At 40.5% G+C, this 18,461-nt stretch overlaps 1 protein-coding gene across 3 annotated transcripts in view; it reads right to left on the bottom strand.

Moving 5' to 3' along the window:
- Positions 1-18,461, bottom strand: part of mical2a (microtubule associated monooxygenase, calponin and LIM domain containing 2a) — a 40,637-nt gene that overhangs the window by 3,376 nt on the left and 18,800 nt on the right. For 2 of the 3 annotated variants that reach the window (XM_030048460.1, XM_030048461.1), the window contains exons 3-16: positions 18,210-18,417; positions 17,481-17,597; positions 15,776-15,877; positions 13,753-13,908; positions 13,360-13,460; positions 12,494-12,751; positions 12,138-12,253; positions 10,467-10,593; positions 10,253-10,343; positions 8,832-8,979; positions 6,644-6,840; positions 5,836-5,939; positions 5,531-5,602; positions 5,304-5,438 (exon numbers count right to left, since the gene is read on the bottom strand). In XM_030048460.1, the coding sequence (XP_029904320.1) occupies positions 5,304-5,438; positions 5,531-5,602; positions 5,836-5,939; positions 6,644-6,840; positions 8,832-8,979; positions 10,253-10,343; positions 10,467-10,593; positions 12,138-12,253; positions 12,494-12,751; positions 13,360-13,460; positions 13,753-13,908; positions 15,776-15,877; positions 17,481-17,597; positions 18,210-18,417 (1,932 nt within the window). Of the gene's footprint in view, positions 1-3,067; positions 3,176-4,225; positions 4,523-4,872; positions 4,984-5,303; positions 5,439-5,530; positions 5,603-5,835; positions 5,940-6,643; positions 6,841-8,831; positions 8,980-10,252; positions 10,344-10,466; positions 10,594-12,137; positions 12,254-12,493; positions 12,752-13,359; positions 13,461-13,752; positions 13,909-15,775; positions 15,878-17,480; positions 17,598-18,209; positions 18,418-18,461 lie in introns of all 3 variants that reach the window. The other variant, XM_030048462.1, reaches the window with a different exon arrangement.

The raw sequence follows: 18,461 nt of genomic DNA, 5'->3' as shown, positions 1-18,461 counted from the left end.
GGTTCTCTACTTGGTCAGTTTGTCAGCTAAACAACAGATAAGCAACAACAGTAAAGGATCCTGAATGCTTTTAAAGATAGGGAGCATTTCCTGGAGCAAGGTGAAAATAACATGTGACAATCATTTCATGGCTTATGAAAGCTTTCATCAACAAGCCACAGGCATGTTTTGCTTGTTGGTGGTTTGCCCAACTTTTATTTGAACATTTTCACCACATACGCTTTTACATGGATACTTAATTACATGATTTAATGAATCTGTATTCATATGGTGCAATGGAGCTGTTATGAAAGTTTAGCTCAGGTGTTTTGAATGTGATGTCAGCTGTGTTTCACCTGACTACTGCTACTGTTAAGACTGACAGTGTGATGACAGTTCTATGCCAACCTTTGATTTATGCAGGGTTAGCAGAGCACTGACAATGACTGGATGAAATTTTTGTTTAGACCAGTTGGTGTCAGGGTGATTCAAATGTGATCAGACTGACTCAGATGTGCAACACTGTGTTTCTCATTCAGTTTAATTTCAGACAAACAAAACACTGTTTTCATCTACAAACTCCAGTCCAGTGGTTCAGAAAATCTTGAAATTTAAAAATTTAAATTTAAAAATAAAAACTGACATTTTTTAAGCTTAATCAACATTCCAGCTGTTTTGAAGAGAAGGAGTGAGGGCCGTTCCTTCATGTGTGGCTTAGACCACACATAGCCATCTGATAGCTATCACTGAAATAATAATAACTTTATTTTAGACCGGAGCAAAGCTATTAGGATAATAGCCTTGCATTTTTAACCTTTGTTCAGACATTTACGTGTGCAGGTGTTGACGTGGGGCAGAAATAGTGTGGGGGCACGCAGTAAGAGAAATATTATGAGAAGACAGACACGGGATGAAGAAATCAATCTGACATAGACCTGTTTCTTAATGTTCTCTGCCATGATGAAAGGTTTTCTTTGACACTGTCACAGCCTGAATGCCCTCGTTTTCAGGCAGACCTGCTTACCGGAGATGTCGGAGGTGACATTTGGGGTGACATTTGAGGTGATGGCAGGGAGGCTCTGTGTCTGTGGACTTTTTCAGAAAGGGTGACCAGTGTCTTTGCTTCACTGTTTACAGCCACAGACACCTTCTCAACTGCCTGCTGGCATTCAGCACAGAAGAAAAGACAGAAAAGAGAAGCATGTGAGAAAATAGAAAAAAGGTGAAAAGCATAAGAGGGAGTAAGCAAAAGGATATATGGACACACAGAGGATGCAGAGAAATGTAAAAAAAATATATATAGATCCTTAATTGTTAAAGAGCTGCATTTGATCCAAAATTGAAGAACAGGGTGTATAATGGGCTACTATTCTGACAATTCTATGCAGAATTTCATGTGTGGAACCCCGATTAATGTAATTCCTCGTAAAGGGAGTGAAATTCCTTCCCAACAACCACGGTAAAATGTGGCCGTGCTAGAACATCTGGTCAGTGACTTGGATCAGATTGTGTGGGATGGGTGGGGCAGAGGAATCCACAAAGTGCCACCACAAAAATACCTACTTCTATGCTGTGAGGAACACTGGTAACTACTGTAAAAACATAACGAGCAACAACAGCAGTTAAAACCAAAGCTCACACGCAAAGCAAGGCGTCTTTTGTCATATCTATCCATTGTGATTACAAGGCTACACAGGGAAAATGTAAGGTAATGCTGAAACTAAGATGTTTGTCTGAAGGTTAAAAAAAAATTAGCTCATAGATCTGTTTATCTTCTTATCTGGTGCATTTCAGTGTGTTGTCTTTGGGATACACATGGGTAAAACATGAATTTAATAAAGCAATCACTGGTAAATAAAGTTTTGGTGTCAAAACTTGATATTTATTGATTAAGAGCATGCAGGAGATCTATATCATCATTTAAGAGTGTGTTAGAGAGAGACTCATCATATAGATATGTGATGATAAATAAATGGCCCTATGTTGAATGTACAGGCGACAGCAGATCAGTTAACACATAGGAATGACTCAGCTGTTCTGTCTGTATTTGCTTTTGTTAACTTGCATATAAAAGTCCTGTAGTTTGTTCATGATGTGGAAAGAGAAGTAACAAGAAAGTAAGACAGCCAGGTTAAAGATAGAGAGGAAAAGAGTGGAAAACCAGTAGAGCCCAAAAATCATGCATGAACTCTAAATAATGTTTGTCTGCCCGTCTTTTCAACATTTTATTTCAAGGCAACATATCCTGAAGTCTAATTGGTAGATTGCCATGAAACTTGGGGAACACATTCATGTTCCCCAGAGGATGAACCCTATCAGTTGTGGTGAACTCAAGGCCTTTCCTCTAGCACTACCCGAAATGGTTTGTTGCAATCTAGAATGTGGATAAATTGTAGTACATGGGCCAAACATTCAAATTACTATGGTCCTTTCAGACCACAATATCAGCTTTGCACACAAAACATCACATACGTTAATCAGTGGGTTGCCATGATATTTGGCAACGATGACTTTGTTTGACGAGTTTGTCCAGACTCCCCAAAGGAATATTGCTCTTGATTGTGGTGACCCTATGACACCCTCAGGCCAGGCCAGAAATTACATTTATCCACTCCAGCCAAAGAACTGCCATGAGTAGCATAAGATTACCAGAGCAAAGTATTCTCTGATTTGTCTTGTTTTATCACTCACAGACACTCATACACACACACACACACACACACACACACACACACACACACACACACACACACACACACTCACAAATGAGTAATTTGTTAACGTAATATATGAAGGTGACAATCTCTTGGCAGCAGCAAGCTACAGTTCACACAGCTTTTCAGTGAACACAAGTCGTGGCTTGGCTACATTTTGATAAAAGGCCGTGGATGCACTATGATAAAATGTTATGCCTGTGGGGATAATTGAGTGGTGGATGATCTAATCAAAATCCATGAGGGGGGAAAATAACTACATGCAAGAGTGATGCCAAGCGTGATGTGTTCTTACATGCACACGAAGGCACTGTGACGGGACAGGTGGTGCAAAAAACAAGCATTAGGGGAGGCGTCACACTTCAGATAGTCACCTTGGGTATACAGGTGTTGTCCCCTGAGAACAACCCACAAAGGTGAACAGCTTTCTCCTTTATGCTCTTTTTGTGAAACTCCCTAGCATGTTGTGTCTGAGCTTTCCGCTGCAGGACGACATGGAGCACAGGAACAAAGAAAACCCGGTGTCAGTCTCACCCCGTTAACATAGTCAGACACACTGTCCCACCAGCTGATGAAAAGGACCAAGTACAGACATAATTAGGTGGACTATTAACCATTAAACAAGGACAATGCTGTAACATGATGAAAGACCTTTCTGTTCTCCTTTACAGATATGAGGCAGGCTTTGACAGCTAAGTGTGTATTGTGTAGCTGAGAACAATGACGCTGCTGTAAGAACGAAGGCAGCTTTATTACATTAATTTCACACCCCACTTGATGTGACTGCTCATTCTACACTCTTGGCAGACAGAGTAGAGACTAGGAGGAGCCCTAGAGTGTAACACAGTGGTTCACTGCAAAAAAAAAAAAAAAAAAAAAATCCACCTTCATAAGTCATTTAGTCTACTATTGGGTCTTAGAGTGTTATTTTTCTTGAAACAAGTGAAGAAATCTGTCTTACTTATTTTGAGATATTGTTTCAAGAAAAATCAGAACAGGTGAAATCTGGAAAAATGGAAGCTGAATTTTCTCACACCACTGGCAATTCATTTGCTGTAAGTCCCTTGTTTATAACCAGATTTTAAGATTAAATGACTGATGAGGTGGACATTTAGCAGTATTGGTCTGATCTAAGGCAGCTTGTTGGCTAATATGAATAATCAAAATAGTCATAAGTCTCTGCCTGCAGTTTTTAAAGAAACTTTACCCTGCCTGAACTTTTCCACAAGGACCCAGACTGGCCAGTAATCTGCCTGTCTGTCTTTGCTGGTGCCAGCTCTGTAGGCCTGCTCTTGCCATTATGGTCAGGCTGGATAATTAGGGGCTGACTTCACCATCTCACTACGCATTATACAAGCCTAAATGTATAATCAGGGCATGATATATAATCTCAATAACATTCACTTTGGGGCCTTTTTTAGGGATTGGAGCATGTAACAATCACACAGCGTTTTAAAAAGGGAAAGACAGGAAGAGAGAGGAAAAAACAGTTAAAAGATAGGCTAAAGATTGAAGGAAGAGATAGTGTTCACCTCACAGATCTTTTCATCCACCTCCCTGAGGCGCTGGAGCATTCTTGTCATGACTACGACTGCTGAGTGGCAGGAGGGAGAATAACCAGGGCAGTCTGCACTCTCAGGCTGGGGCTGGGGCTGCGTCTGAGCGTGTGTTTGATCAGCATGCCTGACTTTCTTAAGGGAATGCTTTGGGCTGGAGGGCTGCTGGGATCGGGGCTGGGGTGGAGGCTGGAATCGAGGTTTGGGCAGTGTCTTAGGTGGCAGGCGGACTATGTGCTCGGCTGCGTTTTTCACACAAGCTGCAGACTGAAACTGGACAAATATTGCACATGTGAACTGGGGGTACAGCTCACATTATGCAACAGAGCAGGCTGCAGGGACCAGTGAGGATGTGCTCTGCAGCAAAGCTCTGTTTTTAGAACAACACAGAATGTTCTGATAATTTAATTATTCACTTAAAACTCTTATTCTAGGTAAATTATAATCTTGTTGTGTTTGTATGTTGTATGTCTATATGTGTTTGTATGTGTATTAGGTGTTAGGACAAAATTAAACATATCAGTTTACATTAAGTTTACTTCAAATTGATTTCTATCAAAATGAATTCTCAAAAGTATTAGGCCTAGCTACTGTTCCCTGTCCCTGTGGTGGCTCCAGTCTACCTGTGGCTTGGGGGGAGGTTTAGGTGGGATTGGCGGCCTGAGTTTGACACACGGGGTCTCAGTCAGGTCAGGAACATGTAGCGGGGAGCAGCTCTCAAACTCTGACTCAATCTTTGCAGCCCCAGAGAAAAGAGTTTAAAGGTGAGTAAAACAGTCAGAAAGGCATGAAAGTAGAAAAGGCAGGGAAAAAACAGAAATAACAGACAAGAACAGACATCCAAGCAATGACCAAAACAATCTCGCCTTCAATAAAAACTGCACACCACTTCCAGAAAAGGTATATTTTAAATAATATATCAAACATAACCTACTACCCACAAAGTAGAAGACACAGTTATCTCTTCTACTTCTGCCACTTATGGTCAGGAAACATACACAGAAGTGCTTGACTTAGACAGAGACGCAGACAGGCAGTTTGTTGTGGTTCTTACCTGTCTGCGGATGGTGCAGCTGGGTGTGCCTTCAAACTTGGCCAGTAGCTGAGAAGCCATGGAGCGGACCTTGTTTTCTTTGGGCTCCCGACTCTCTCGCACGGAGGAGCCGTTGGTGGAGGAGAGATTAGTGGCCTGGATGCAGAGACAGAGAAACCAGGAGATCATGAGAATGTCCAGAAAACAATTTGTGGGTGATTTTTAAAAGTGAAAGCGGTTTGACAAACCTCCTCCAAATAACTGCAGAATTTTCGCCTCCTTTTGTAAATGTTGTCTGTACCGTCTGACTTCTTTTCATCCTGAAAGTTCAGCACAAGGGGAAAAAAAACAGACTGAATGTCTTACAATCCCATACAGGGAACATAACACCAGCCATAAACTTAATGCTGGAAATAATGGTTACAGAATGTAGCAGCCGTCCCAGTTCATTTGATGTGTATTATGTATATCTCCTGCAAATAATGATACTGGAAGGCACTGTCAGATTGTTTTAGTCACTATATTACACATACGAATAGAAGAGTCAATTTACCTTTGGTACCCGTTTCCTTGGCAGCGTAAGATTGAGCACATTATGAATACTTCTGCCTTCTTTTGATGGATAATCTTCACTGTTTTCATCTGCTTCTCTGGAGCCTGCAGTATAACATATATCTGTATTAAAGGTTTCATATTTTATGTAGCGCCCCAGTCATAAATGCCATAGTGTCACTGTGTTGCCCTACCACGTTAGGATAATAATATGAATGTTCTGTGGCAGAAAAAAAAATGGAGGCAAGATTTTTTTTCCTGTGATAAATAAAGCCCTGTTTCTGAAATTATTACTGGAAGAATGCAGTCAGAGGAATGTAGATGGTGGGCTAAGGCTACATAATAAAGCACAGAGAAAAGGTAAGTATTAGATGGCACTGCTATGAATGAAGTGTCTGGTTGTGATATAGAGATATTCAGCTCTCTTCAAACATCATGACTGCATTCAGTTCTCCATTCTCCAACGATCTACCCTGCTGGTGTAGATATACATTCTTCTCATGCCAGTATACTTGACTAATAGGGTTATGTAACTCAGGCATCCTTTCACAGAAAACCACATGAAATTTCATATATTTTCTTTTACTAGAAGATTTTTTTTACATAGCTTAGCCATACTACACTATGAAAAGGAGAGAGCAAGTATCTGTGACTTATAAAATATTACACATAACAAGGTGTGGTTCATATTGGAGAAGGGTGATTTGTGGCTAATTTGGCTTTAGGGGCAACAAAGGTTTCTCTGTGGACAGTAGAAGCTTTCCTCCTGTGTGTCATTTTGTGCAGAGAAAGAGTGAGGAGCAGACTACCTGAGGCAGGTAGAGGTGTGCCACGGAAGAGCTCATAGAATTTGGACAGGTAGGAAATCATCTGGGTCTTATCCAGCTCCTGGTCGGCACACAGCTTCCCAGATGTGAATGGCCGGATCCCAAACTCTCGCTCAGCCACATCAAACGCCAGCTGGAGGTTTGCAGCATAGTCCTCCTCGTTTAATGAATCGAAATCTCTGATGGAGAAAGGTGATAGCAGCTGGGGTAAGAGGCAGGGAGTGAAAAAACAAAACAAAACAAAAAAAAAAAAAAAAAAATGACCCGGACTCATATGGTTTTAAGCCATGGTGATGTCAGTTGGGAAAATATATGGTTACTATGTCAGCATATGGTAGGGTTTCAGTTTTCGTTGTGATTTATCCTGAGTTTTTTCTTTTTTTTTCTTTGATTTTTCGGCACTGAAAATGGATATGCTGCAGCCTTTAAAAGAGAACACCAGTGTCTTTTAGAGTTATAGCACAATTACTTCTGCCTGCTACTAGTGTACTTTTTTATATTCTTTTTAAAATACAGATGTTACGGTGTCAAATCTCACTTGGCTACTTTACTGCTGTCATGGCAGACAAAGATAACTTAATAAACACATGGATGTGACAATGAAGTTTATACGGTGACATGTTTTGAGGGAATATTTTGATGTGGAGACTTTCTGGCCATGGGTGTGAGGTGACTGACAGTAATCAGAGCATAACTTCATGTCAGTACATGTGTGAAATCACTGAACTCGGGCACATTGAAATAATGATAAAACAGAAACTTTCTCAAAACCAAATGAAGAAATGAAATTTACTGTGATGGATTACCTAGCTGGAGCAATTTTCAAGTCTGTGTAAGGTGTTTTTCATATTGTGCAAGGATGAATGGCAGCAGATGGCCTCTTAGGAATATATAGGAAAATAAGCCCTACACTGATTATGTGCAAACACCACCAGGAATAATGTATAATGATCTGACAAGTGGTCTACTCTCAGCAGTTGGCTCACAGTATACATGAGGAGATGGAGAGCAAAAGGGGGAAAACGCCAGTGGTTACTGTAAAGTTATAGGATCAAATGAAATGGCAATGCAGTGTGGCAAGGTGGGAAAGCATTAATTAAAGGGTGAGAGATTATAATTAGATTTCTAGATGTCCTAATCTGCAGTTATATCAGCTAAGTATATGCTGCATAAGCCGATCTCAACTCTAGAAAGAGGTTACTAAGCTACTCGTTCTGTTTTCCAAGAAGCTGTGCGGTTGGCAGGCTTCCAAAAAATGCTCAGTTCTATGTGAGTTTAAGTGTCGTTGCTGTTTTTTTCCTGCAGGACTCTGCTATTACCAGGAGGAAATGGGTTGTTTCTTGGGAGTGAATACTAGTAATTTTGGGGAGAATGATCAACCCCTAAAGTCCACAGTGATGCTACCGGAGTCCACTTTTTTCCAGAATGGAGATGATAAAAGGAAAAACAAAGTGCCTTTGACAAAAGCTGAAATGTGCACTCTGACACTGAGAAAAGTATTCTGTCTCCATGTGATATTTCCAAGCAGCGTGACATACAGGACAGGTTTGCATGCTCTGCTATTTCACACCTATAAGTGAGCGAGAGTCTGCAAACTAAGCATCAACAAAGCACACTGAAAAGGGTCAAGTGTCACTCGAACACTGTGGACAGGAGTGCAGTGGAAAATACACATGTATGAATGGGCAGCTCTCATACCAAGCATACTTAGCACACAAACATGGATTCCAGCACGTTGTGAAATTACAGAGACGGTGCTGTGTTGTAGTCACCAGTGCATTGACTTAAATCATATTTAATGAGGAAATTTTCACAAGAACAAGATATATTTGTGTGTATGTGGATATGTATAATATGAGTGCTTTTAAAATTGGGGTCCAGGGATAATGTAATTCACTAGATATTGTTACGATACAAAAAAAAAAAAAAAATGTATGAGTGATTATTTTAACATTAAGTTTTAATCCAACCACTTTGAATCTATTTATCTAAACAATTAAATACTCTTAATGAAGGTGAACTTGGAGGTCCAGAGCATGAAAAAGATTCTTGTGATAACATCGTGCACACTTATGTCATTGACATTATTCATAGACAGGCCATGTTGTGTCCTAGCGCTTTATCTGCAGCAGCAGGGTGTTCGTGATATAATCTGAAATGTCTTACGTACATCAGCTGGGGCTTGAACCTGTGGATGAGGGCACAGAGCGCGATGCCACTTTGCCAAGAGGACGTCAGGTCTGTCACTGTCACATTCCTGTAGCCCTCTGTCTGTTTCTGGCACCAGGTGAGCAGACGCCCCGGTCTGATCTCTGACTCTACAACAGCAGACAGAGCATGTCAGATTGCGCTGTAAAACAATGTAATTACACACACAGATAATCCGAGGAATGCAGGCTGCATTAGAAAGCCAGTCAGTCAGGCATCCAGAAAATACAGGCCTAAGAGGATATGATTTCATACACATGGACCCATCCAGTGATAGTAAATAAGACTCGGGGAATGGGTGCTGAGGTATGCACACATCTGTCAGGACACGTTCGGCCCAGAGGCTGAAGTCACTGTTGTCTGACGTGGGGCTCAGTTCAGTTTGTACAGCATGTGTCTTTCATTGTTAGTCTGGCCAGGACTGAAGTGACAAAGAGATGAAAAATCACTTTTTCAACTCGTTAGCTAGTTTTCCATTCTAGAATATGCACCTATTTAACAAGAATTGCCAAAGAACAGTTTAATTTGTTTGTATTCTTATATCAAAATTCCACTGCTTCCACAGCCTGTAAAACAGTCTATCTTCAGTGACGACATCAAGCTGAACCAGGACACATAAACAAAATTTTCAACTACTAAAAATGTCACATTATTAAATAATCACACGCCTCCCATTAAACTGACCTGCTTTTCTCTCCCAATCGATCACCCATTGGGTTACACTTTTGAAAAATGTTTCTCAGTGTTAAGCCCCGCCCCCACAACCTGTTTTACTGGAAATAAATTCAAATTAAGGAGGGTGGAGCCTCTCAAAATGCCATTATATTGTGATCCAGCACATTATTCTTCCTTTTTTTTTTTTTTCAAATCTCTTTCACATTTTCTTGAAATACACAAACTATCTCTACCATCTGTATGAAATCACATCCATACAATGTGATTTTGAACTAGGGAGCACTATAATATACCATAAGGACAGTGTTTACCTATCAGGCACTAAATTCCTTCCCCACAAGTTCCAACATTTTCAAAGTGTTTATTCATGAATGTAAATACAGAGCCATTTTAAAGACAGGAACAAGGCCGGTTATGAAATACGACCTGTCAGCAGTTTGCATTTCAAAGCCTTGGCCTCACAATAAACCCACATGTAAAAACAAAGCTAAAATCACGACTGACCCCCCAACACAGGCATTAATGCTGAACACTGTGGATCTTAAGTGTTTAGTGCGCATATGAGAGACGGTCCAAAATAACCTTGGCAAGGAGCTTGTGACAAGATGAAGTAAACAACTCAGATGAGAGCCTTACCTGCAGCATTCGTACTTTCAGCTGCAGACTCTGAAAACAACAAGGGAATGTTTCTGGTCCCATTAGACTCACCTCGTCTAGCCAGGTTGACAGGCCGACGTATTGTAGCAGCTCGCTCCAGGGAGCATGAATTCAGCTCTCCAGTGATGTACAAGTGATGCACCTGCAAGGGACAGACATTACAAAGTAACTATTAAGGTGATAATGGAGAGACAAGAGTTGTGGATATCTTTTTAGAGGAGAGCAAATAGAGGAGGGAGAGTACAGCTGTAAAAAGTGTCATCACCTGGCGTGGCCTGACACAGGAGGAGTTGAGATTGGGGTATCGAGTCCCAGGGTCTACGGTGTACTGCTCAAAGTTTTTGGTTATGTTTTCTGGCGTTGTCTGTGGAAGCAACCTGTAAATACTCTCCCTATGGACACACAAACAAACAACAAAGAATATTTAATACATGGTGTCATTCACACTTGTGGTCACAGTGGATTTTATAGACAAACAGTTCGACTGAGCTTGATTCTACAAAGGAATAATGTTTTTTAATGGTTGCAGAATCCAAAAAAACAAGTAGGCGTATGTCCTCAAAAGTAGGAGCACAGCGTTCTCATTTTTGGGTTCTCAAGTTTTATTGGCATAGGCCTAAACTAATTAACCTCTCTTAAATATTACCTCATCAACCTCTAATCATACACAGGTGCTTCACCTTCACAAAACAGCTGTGTTATTGGTAACCCCCACAGAAACACCAAAACAACACACCCTGCTAATAAAGAGAGAAGAGTGGGGGCTACAAAAACCTTCCATTAAATCTATAGACTTTCAACATGAAGTATACGGAAAAAGTATAGACAAGTATTATCCAGCAATTCTATAAATAGTAACAACATGCAACCACATAACAAAGGTTTTGACATTTGGTGACAATATAAAACACACTATCAAAAATATTTTCTCAAAAATATTTAAGAAAATGTACAGGATTTTTTTTAGAGAATTATTATAGGAAAAAAACAGGAAGAAATAAAAAAAAAAAATAGAGAACAATATAACATGTAGATGCTAAGAAACTGAGTGGTGGATGTTACACATATGAACTCCACTGTACATTCGAACTGTGAGGCTGTGTGCAGGACTACACACACAGTGCTAAAAGACAGGAGGGAACTGTGACAAGTAGATCACAGCTATTTAATAAGACAGTGTAAACATCTTCATTTATTCACTCAACCCACTCAGTTCTATATCAAGGTTGCAGGAAGCTGCTACACCTTGCCGTGGGTGGAAGGTACAGAAACTCCAGGTCACCAGTTCACCATGGGACTAACAAAGATTATTATATGGACCTGCATCCACACTCACATTCATACCTGTGGGCGATTTAAAGAGCTCGATCAATTGCATATCTTTGGACTGTGGGAGGAAACCGGAGCACACAGAGGAAGCCAAGGTAAACAGAGGGACAACATGCAAACTCCTTACAGAAAACACTGGAGTTTGGAAATTGAATCTTTTTTGTTGTGTGGTCACGGTGCTGGCCACTGAACTGCACCCACAGAAGGATACTGATGAAGCAAATTATTTATCTTCAGGTCTTTAAATGAATCTCTGCCTCAGACAGAGAATCCAAGATGTGGAATAAAACATTTAGCCAGACACACCTAAAACTCTAAGTGAGCTCATTAAATATTCCGAGCCTGGACAGGAACAGTACACAAATGTAGGGATCTCAAGCAACAGAAATGTCACATAACTTTGCAAAGTATGAATCTCACCCTCATTAAACTTTTATGTGACTGACAGTAAACTGAACCTCACAAACCTCAGTCTGAGTGTGTGTGTGTGTGTGTGTGTGTGTGTGTGTGTGTGTGTGTGTGTGTGTACGCTCGCGCGCACGCATGCGTGTACGTGTGTGTGTGGATGTGTGTGTGGATGTGTGTGTGTGTGTGTGTGTGTGTGTACCTTTCTGCCAGCACCTCCAGAACAGGGCGGCCCTGCGCCCAGCTCCTCACCATCCAGGCTGTGTCAAAGGCAGCCAGGAAGCCTCTGGCACACCCAGTTCCCATGGGCCAGAAGGGCTGTGCACAAACACATATCACACATATATGAGTGTGTATAAAGGAATGCAACGTACTGGTGGGAACATTTTTAATGAAAAAACAAAAAGAAAAAAAAGCTGTAAAATGTAACAAATAGGTTGATTTAAAAAAAGACGATGAGTCTAAAACTGTGTACAGCATATGAACTACTTTTTTGCTTGTTTATGTGTAATATACTTTATCGTATCATAAACAGTCACGTGGCTTATCTCTTCTCACCTCTAGCAGACTATCTCCGACCAGCGCCACCAGCAGCTGGTGCCCAAACCTCTCCCTGACCAGCGCGGCGTTCTCAGAGGCATACATGCTGGTGAAGTCAAACATAGCCACATCTGGCTGCCCGCAGTGGTTCATGGCAAAATCCAGCGTGGGAAGTTGGTAGTTGGTGCCAAAGTCAGCAGCCTCGCGGGCGTAACACAGAAGAGCTTCCTGGTTGACATTTTCACTGCTCAGCAGCATCTGGGTGTCGATGTAGTCCTGTTGAACAAAAGCCTCACAGTCAGGGGAGAGTCAAACAGAGCAATGCCCAAGCTTATAAAAGTCCTTGATGAAATGCTCTGATGCCATAAGATGACAACTTAGAAAGAGTTGTGATTTATTGTTTTATATGTTATTTATATAAAATAATAATTATTATTTATATTATGTTTTATATTGCCAACATATTTAAAAGACCTGTTCTGAACTTTTTTCATTATACCTTTAGATTCTTTTGTAACTTCACTAAACGTAAGAAAAAAAAATTGTAAAAATTGAAAACTGAAAATGAAAAATCCCAAACTATATGCTGCTTCCCAACACCATGAATGCATCGATAGTTTGATTTTCTTAAGTATTTTTTATATATATTTGATTAATATGATGGCTCACATAGAGACTGGCCAGTTCATAATGCATGATATTAATAGCTCTGCGTCCAGCAAACAATCATAACTCAGTGAATTCTGGCCTCTTTCAGGGTGTTTAGAACAGTTTTGTCTCAATTTATCAAAGTATCTTTGCTTTAATAAAGACTTATCCCTTTTTTGTCAAACTGACAAATCATTAGACTTTTTCCAGGACACTGCTTAAAGATGTCTTCTTACATGAATGACTACTCCTTTGTCCAGCAGGCTTTGCTTCTTGGCAGTCATGACAAAGTAATGCGTGTTGTCCTTGTAGTACACAATGTTCTCCAGATCGATGCCTGCAACAAACGACACGGTCTGAGTTTGACCACAGGCTTGAATGAAAGAAGCTCGAGTGAAAAGCCCCACAGCAATGAATGAGTCTGATGCTTCTGTACTGTAGTGGAGATCAGTGCCTTTTAACACATTGACTTTAGCACTGATTATATTGTAGCAGGAGCACCCCAAAACAAAAACAGTACCCTACCATTACACAACCACAGTCACTGAGAAACTGTGTTTAAGCAGGTTATTTCCTTTGAGCTCGCTCCGTCAAACTGAGCTGTATGTTCAGTCTGACTGTCGCCCCACCTGTCTCCTCTTTGAGGTCAAGGAAGAACTTCTGGTTAAAGATGAAGGCCACGCCGCTGATCTCCTCCACCTTGGCCTCTGCAGTGGTGTTCCTGTTGATGAAGTTGGCCGTGATGGCAATTGCCAGCTTTCCCCTAAACTCCTTCCTTCTGAAACCTGAGATAGAGAGAGAGAAAGAGACAGAGGCACAGGAGGAGAAAAAAGGAATGTTTACTCTCAAATGTTATGATTGGTTTTAACTACAGCAGCAGTAAATGTGCCACTCCTGAAACTTTATCATTATTATTATCATCATCATTATTATTGTTATTTGTATCACTGATACTAATACTACTACTACTTCTACTTCTACTACTATGAATAATAATAATAATAGTAATAGTTTTAGTATTAGTATTAACATTTCATATTAAAATAAACTAATTCAGAGTCTTTCAGCTCCTCCTTTTGGAACTGCATGGTTCTCAAAAGTTACTCAGTAACATTTCAAACTAGCTGTTTTTATTTACGTAGATTTTTTATACATGTAATTTTGCTGCTGCTTGAGCGAGGTAGTTGAGCAGGATGTTTTGGTACCACCCCTGAATGGTGTTAGGCATTCTAAAACTGGGGCACCAGTTTTGACTGCTCCATTACTATCACTGTTAAATTCATGATGGGCCTTTTCCCTTCTCCATCACTCCATTGCTCTTTTACAACTGCAGCAACAACTAGCTGTGCACAGAACTGCACCTATTTCACTCTGATTTAGGGAGGCCACAATAGCAGCAGGCTATTGCAGGCTGACTGCAGGGGAAAATAATTTCCCTAAGGCTTCTTCATAATTGTCGAATGAGCTAAACTTCTTGTCCTACCCAAAAATGCCCTTTTTAGGAATAAGTATCTGATGTGAATTGGTCAAGAGATGACAACATTTCAAAGGGAGAGACAGAAAGAGAGAGAGAGAGACAGAGAGAGAGAGAGAAACTGAGAGACCAAGAGATGGAGAGAGTCCAACTTGCATGTATCAGCAGCTGAACAGCCCAAGCTCCACTCTATTTGTGTACAGTGATGTGGTGGTTTCATGTATAACCTTTTCCTCTGGGAAAGATCAATGACTTCATACGAGTATGACTTTACAAAAGGCAGGATCCATTTTATGGCTTCACATGATTCAAAATGACCATCCAGAAACAACGTTGTGGACTTGTGTCCTGTGTTTTATCTGAACGGAGTCAGTGTCAATGATTAACGCAGCTTTGTACAACATGAAGCCTGAAGCTTTTCAAAATAATGAGAGCTGGTTAACTTCAGGGTAAAATCTAACTGCAAGCGGAGAGAGAAACTATGAGTAAATGTGTGGAGCTGGCGAGCTGTGAAAGACATTCAAGTAATGTGTTAAACACGCAATATTATTTTCATCAATATGGTGTAAAAATCAGAGTGATACATGATGATACATTCTATCTAAAACAAACATGTGAGAGCAGCTTTGCCCACCAAAACAGAGAGTAAGCTGCATTTATGCTGATTTATGCACCAAAGCTACAAGAGGCACTGTGGAATGTGGAGACTGTAGTCGTCAATGCACTTATTGCTGTTCACATAATATATTTAAAAAACAGAGCTAAGAACTGTACTCAAACACTGGTTTGAGGTGCTGGCACTTGACTATTTCCATTGTGTGAGTTTTATATTTTTGTTCACTTACATTCAGGGGTAAATCTTGTACTTTGTCCTGCATCTGACAACTGTAGTTGCTAGCTGGGCCGCACTACACCTACAACTTGTTTGAAGTCATCCAGTTACTGAATATACAATAATTAAACAGTCTAAAAAATACCAGCAAGTACTTTTAAATTTGATCACATTAAGTACACACTTCTATACTTTTCCTTAAGTATAATTTTGAATGCAGGACCATTATGGTATCACTTGTGCGTAAGAAAAGGATTTGATTACTTTTTCCCACTGCTGTTTAGATACAAATGTACAAAGATTAACTTTGCGTCATGCTGTTCCCCATCTTCTCCCATCTTCTCACCTTCCAGAGTATTCCTGCGCCCATCTGCCCCCACCACCACATCAAAGTCAAAGTTAGCCACAGGGTGATCACTCGGCCGGATTGCGGCCCTCCAGCCGATCTCTTTTGGTGAGAGGGAAAGAGAGAAAGAGAGAGGGCAATTAAGAATAACATACAAGATTAATGTGATAGTTACTTGATCCCCACAGGGAATTTCCCTTTTTTTACTGCCCCCCCCTCCTCCAGCATGCAAGATGCAGGATCAGCTGGTAAGTATTTGGTGTCTTGCCCAAAGACACTCCAGCAGAGTTGACACTTGCTGACATGGGGTATGAACCCGACTCATCCGGCTGAAGAAACACCTCTCATCTCTGGGCCACTCTGCCACCCTCTTCTAAACTTGTCAGTGTAAAGAAAGTGAGTGGGCAGAGTAAACAAGTGCAAGTATTTATGCTGTTGCTGTTTTGGGTTGCTGTTTCTTGGGTTGCTATGACCCAGTTACATAAGGACAAAATATGACTGTAAACATCATGTTTGAAAGAGAACACTCGATAAACATTCATGCAGTACAGAAATGCATCATGTCAGCGTACGCCACTATAATTCTAGTCTGTGATAATGGATAACTGTGAAAATGGCACTGTATAATTAAACCTGGCAGTGCAATTTTGTATCTAATATTAGTGATTTTGGGTGCAGGGGACAGTGGCACTGTGAGACCAGCACAGTGAGGGCTTGGCAGTCTGTTGTGTAATATCACCATGTGGAAAATGCATTCCGTGATGTCAAGGGCACAGCTAAGTCCATCACAGCAAAGCAGGGGAGACAAGTCTACTTCTAAATTTAGACGAGGCTCTTGTTGTTATCGCTGTATTGATATAGCAGTGGAAGAGAGACAGCACCTGATGGCAGCGTGTGAGTTTTGAGTTTAAAGTCCTTGTATGAGGGAAAAGGGTCAAGCGAATGGTCAGACGTCAGCTTATACGCTGCAAAACATTTGAGGAAGGCTTATATAATGTGATGATTGTTAAAGAAGTTCATAGATCGTTTCAAACTGAATGTAACATTGAGATCACTGCAAGTTTTGAATTGTCATAAATGTGTTGCATTCACCGTGCTACAGTTTGTCTGAAAAAGTCCATGAGATGAGAACATACACGATCACAACATTTTCTTTCAAACAAACAATATCTTTTCGATGGTATTAAGTGGCTAAGCAGAAGGTAACAAGTGTTTTTACATCAGTTAAAGCACCAAGTATGAGTCAAACAACATATCTGACTTTTACTAGATTCTAAATTTGATGCAAAAACTTGATCAGTGTGAGTGCATAGCTCCTGTTTAATGGTGGCTGTCAAGTAAATTAAATCCTGCGGGATGAGACAGTCAAGTCCCTCGCTGTCTGACTGACCTTGGAGCGGAGCACAGAGCTGGGTGTGGAAACACAGATCCTCAGAGACACTGTACAGTTTAACTCCCTAACTGACCGACAGATGCTGCTTTGTATCTCCTTATATATGCAAGTGAAATGCTAACAATTTACAGAGGGGGACATTATCAAGCTTCTTAACATCAACCTACTTTATGGTCATGTTGTGAAGTTTCCAGCTGCTTAAAATATTCAAATAGGATTTCCAAAGCCCCTATGTGGCGGGACATCAGATGGTAAATAATAAGGCACTGTCTATTTGTTGTTTGAACATAAGGTGAATGGGTAGACAAATACCTTCATTTTCCTGGTCTTCTGGAGGTTCAAGGAGCTTGACAAACTCCACGTTGATGTGAAACTCTACAGCGACGATCAGGGCAACCTTCAGCAAAATCAGCTGCAGCTGCTGAATACCTATCAGACAGCATAACAATCAGCCTTTGTTTAAATAGGTGTCATTGTGTATCCATTATACAGTATTTACAGACATAAATTAGCTCCTTTTGACACTCTTCAATGTAGTGTTGCTAAGGGTAGAAGACAAGAATATACCAGTGTCCACCAGTGTCACAAAAGTAAAAAAAAAAAAAATTGACAAAATGTGGATACAAAGAGATAGGATCATTTCATTTTATTTTATTTAATGAGTCAATCACTTTAGTGAGCTACAGAATAATTTCCTTTGTTTGGACTGAATGCCTTTGCAAGAAAAATGAGAACTATTCCTTTGATTTTTTTTTTCTTTTAACCTTTTTTTTCCATGTTTTACTGCAAAAAATAGTAACTCCATTTTAGACATTTCAATTGAATTTTAAAGTTTGGCACAGGCTAAGGTTATTCTATTGTGTGAAATGGGTGGTTCACCTCTGACTAGCATTCAAGTTTCTGATATTAAAAATAAAAAGATAAATCATCATTACTTCACTGCAAGTCAGAATATTGACTACTTTCCTCAGACTGTTTTGTAACGTGAATGACACAACTATAAGATTTATAATGTGACTGATATAACTGAGGGGTACTCACTGATATGGTCTATGGCACCAGCACAGAATTTGCCATAAAACTTTTTGGCCCCTAGGCCCCGCAGGTCGTGGATGGTGTAGGGCCACAAGTGCAGGACATTGTTTCTGGAGAAAGAGTCTCTCTTCTCAATCACCACCACTTTTGCCCCCAGCAAGGCCAGCTCAATGGCTGTCCGCAGGCCACAGGGGCCTCCTCCGATGATGAGGCACTGCGTAGAAAAGCATGACAAATGGATCTCATTATCAGAATGAG

Source organism: Myripristis murdjan, chromosome 3 (genome assembly GCF_902150065.1).
Source record: "Myripristis murdjan chromosome 3, fMyrMur1.1, whole genome shotgun sequence".
Classification (NCBI taxonomy): domain Eukaryota; kingdom Metazoa; phylum Chordata; class Actinopteri; order Holocentriformes; family Holocentridae; genus Myripristis; species Myripristis murdjan.
Note: the sequence above shows the minus strand (reverse complement) of the source record. Positions and strands in the feature narration are given on the sequence as shown.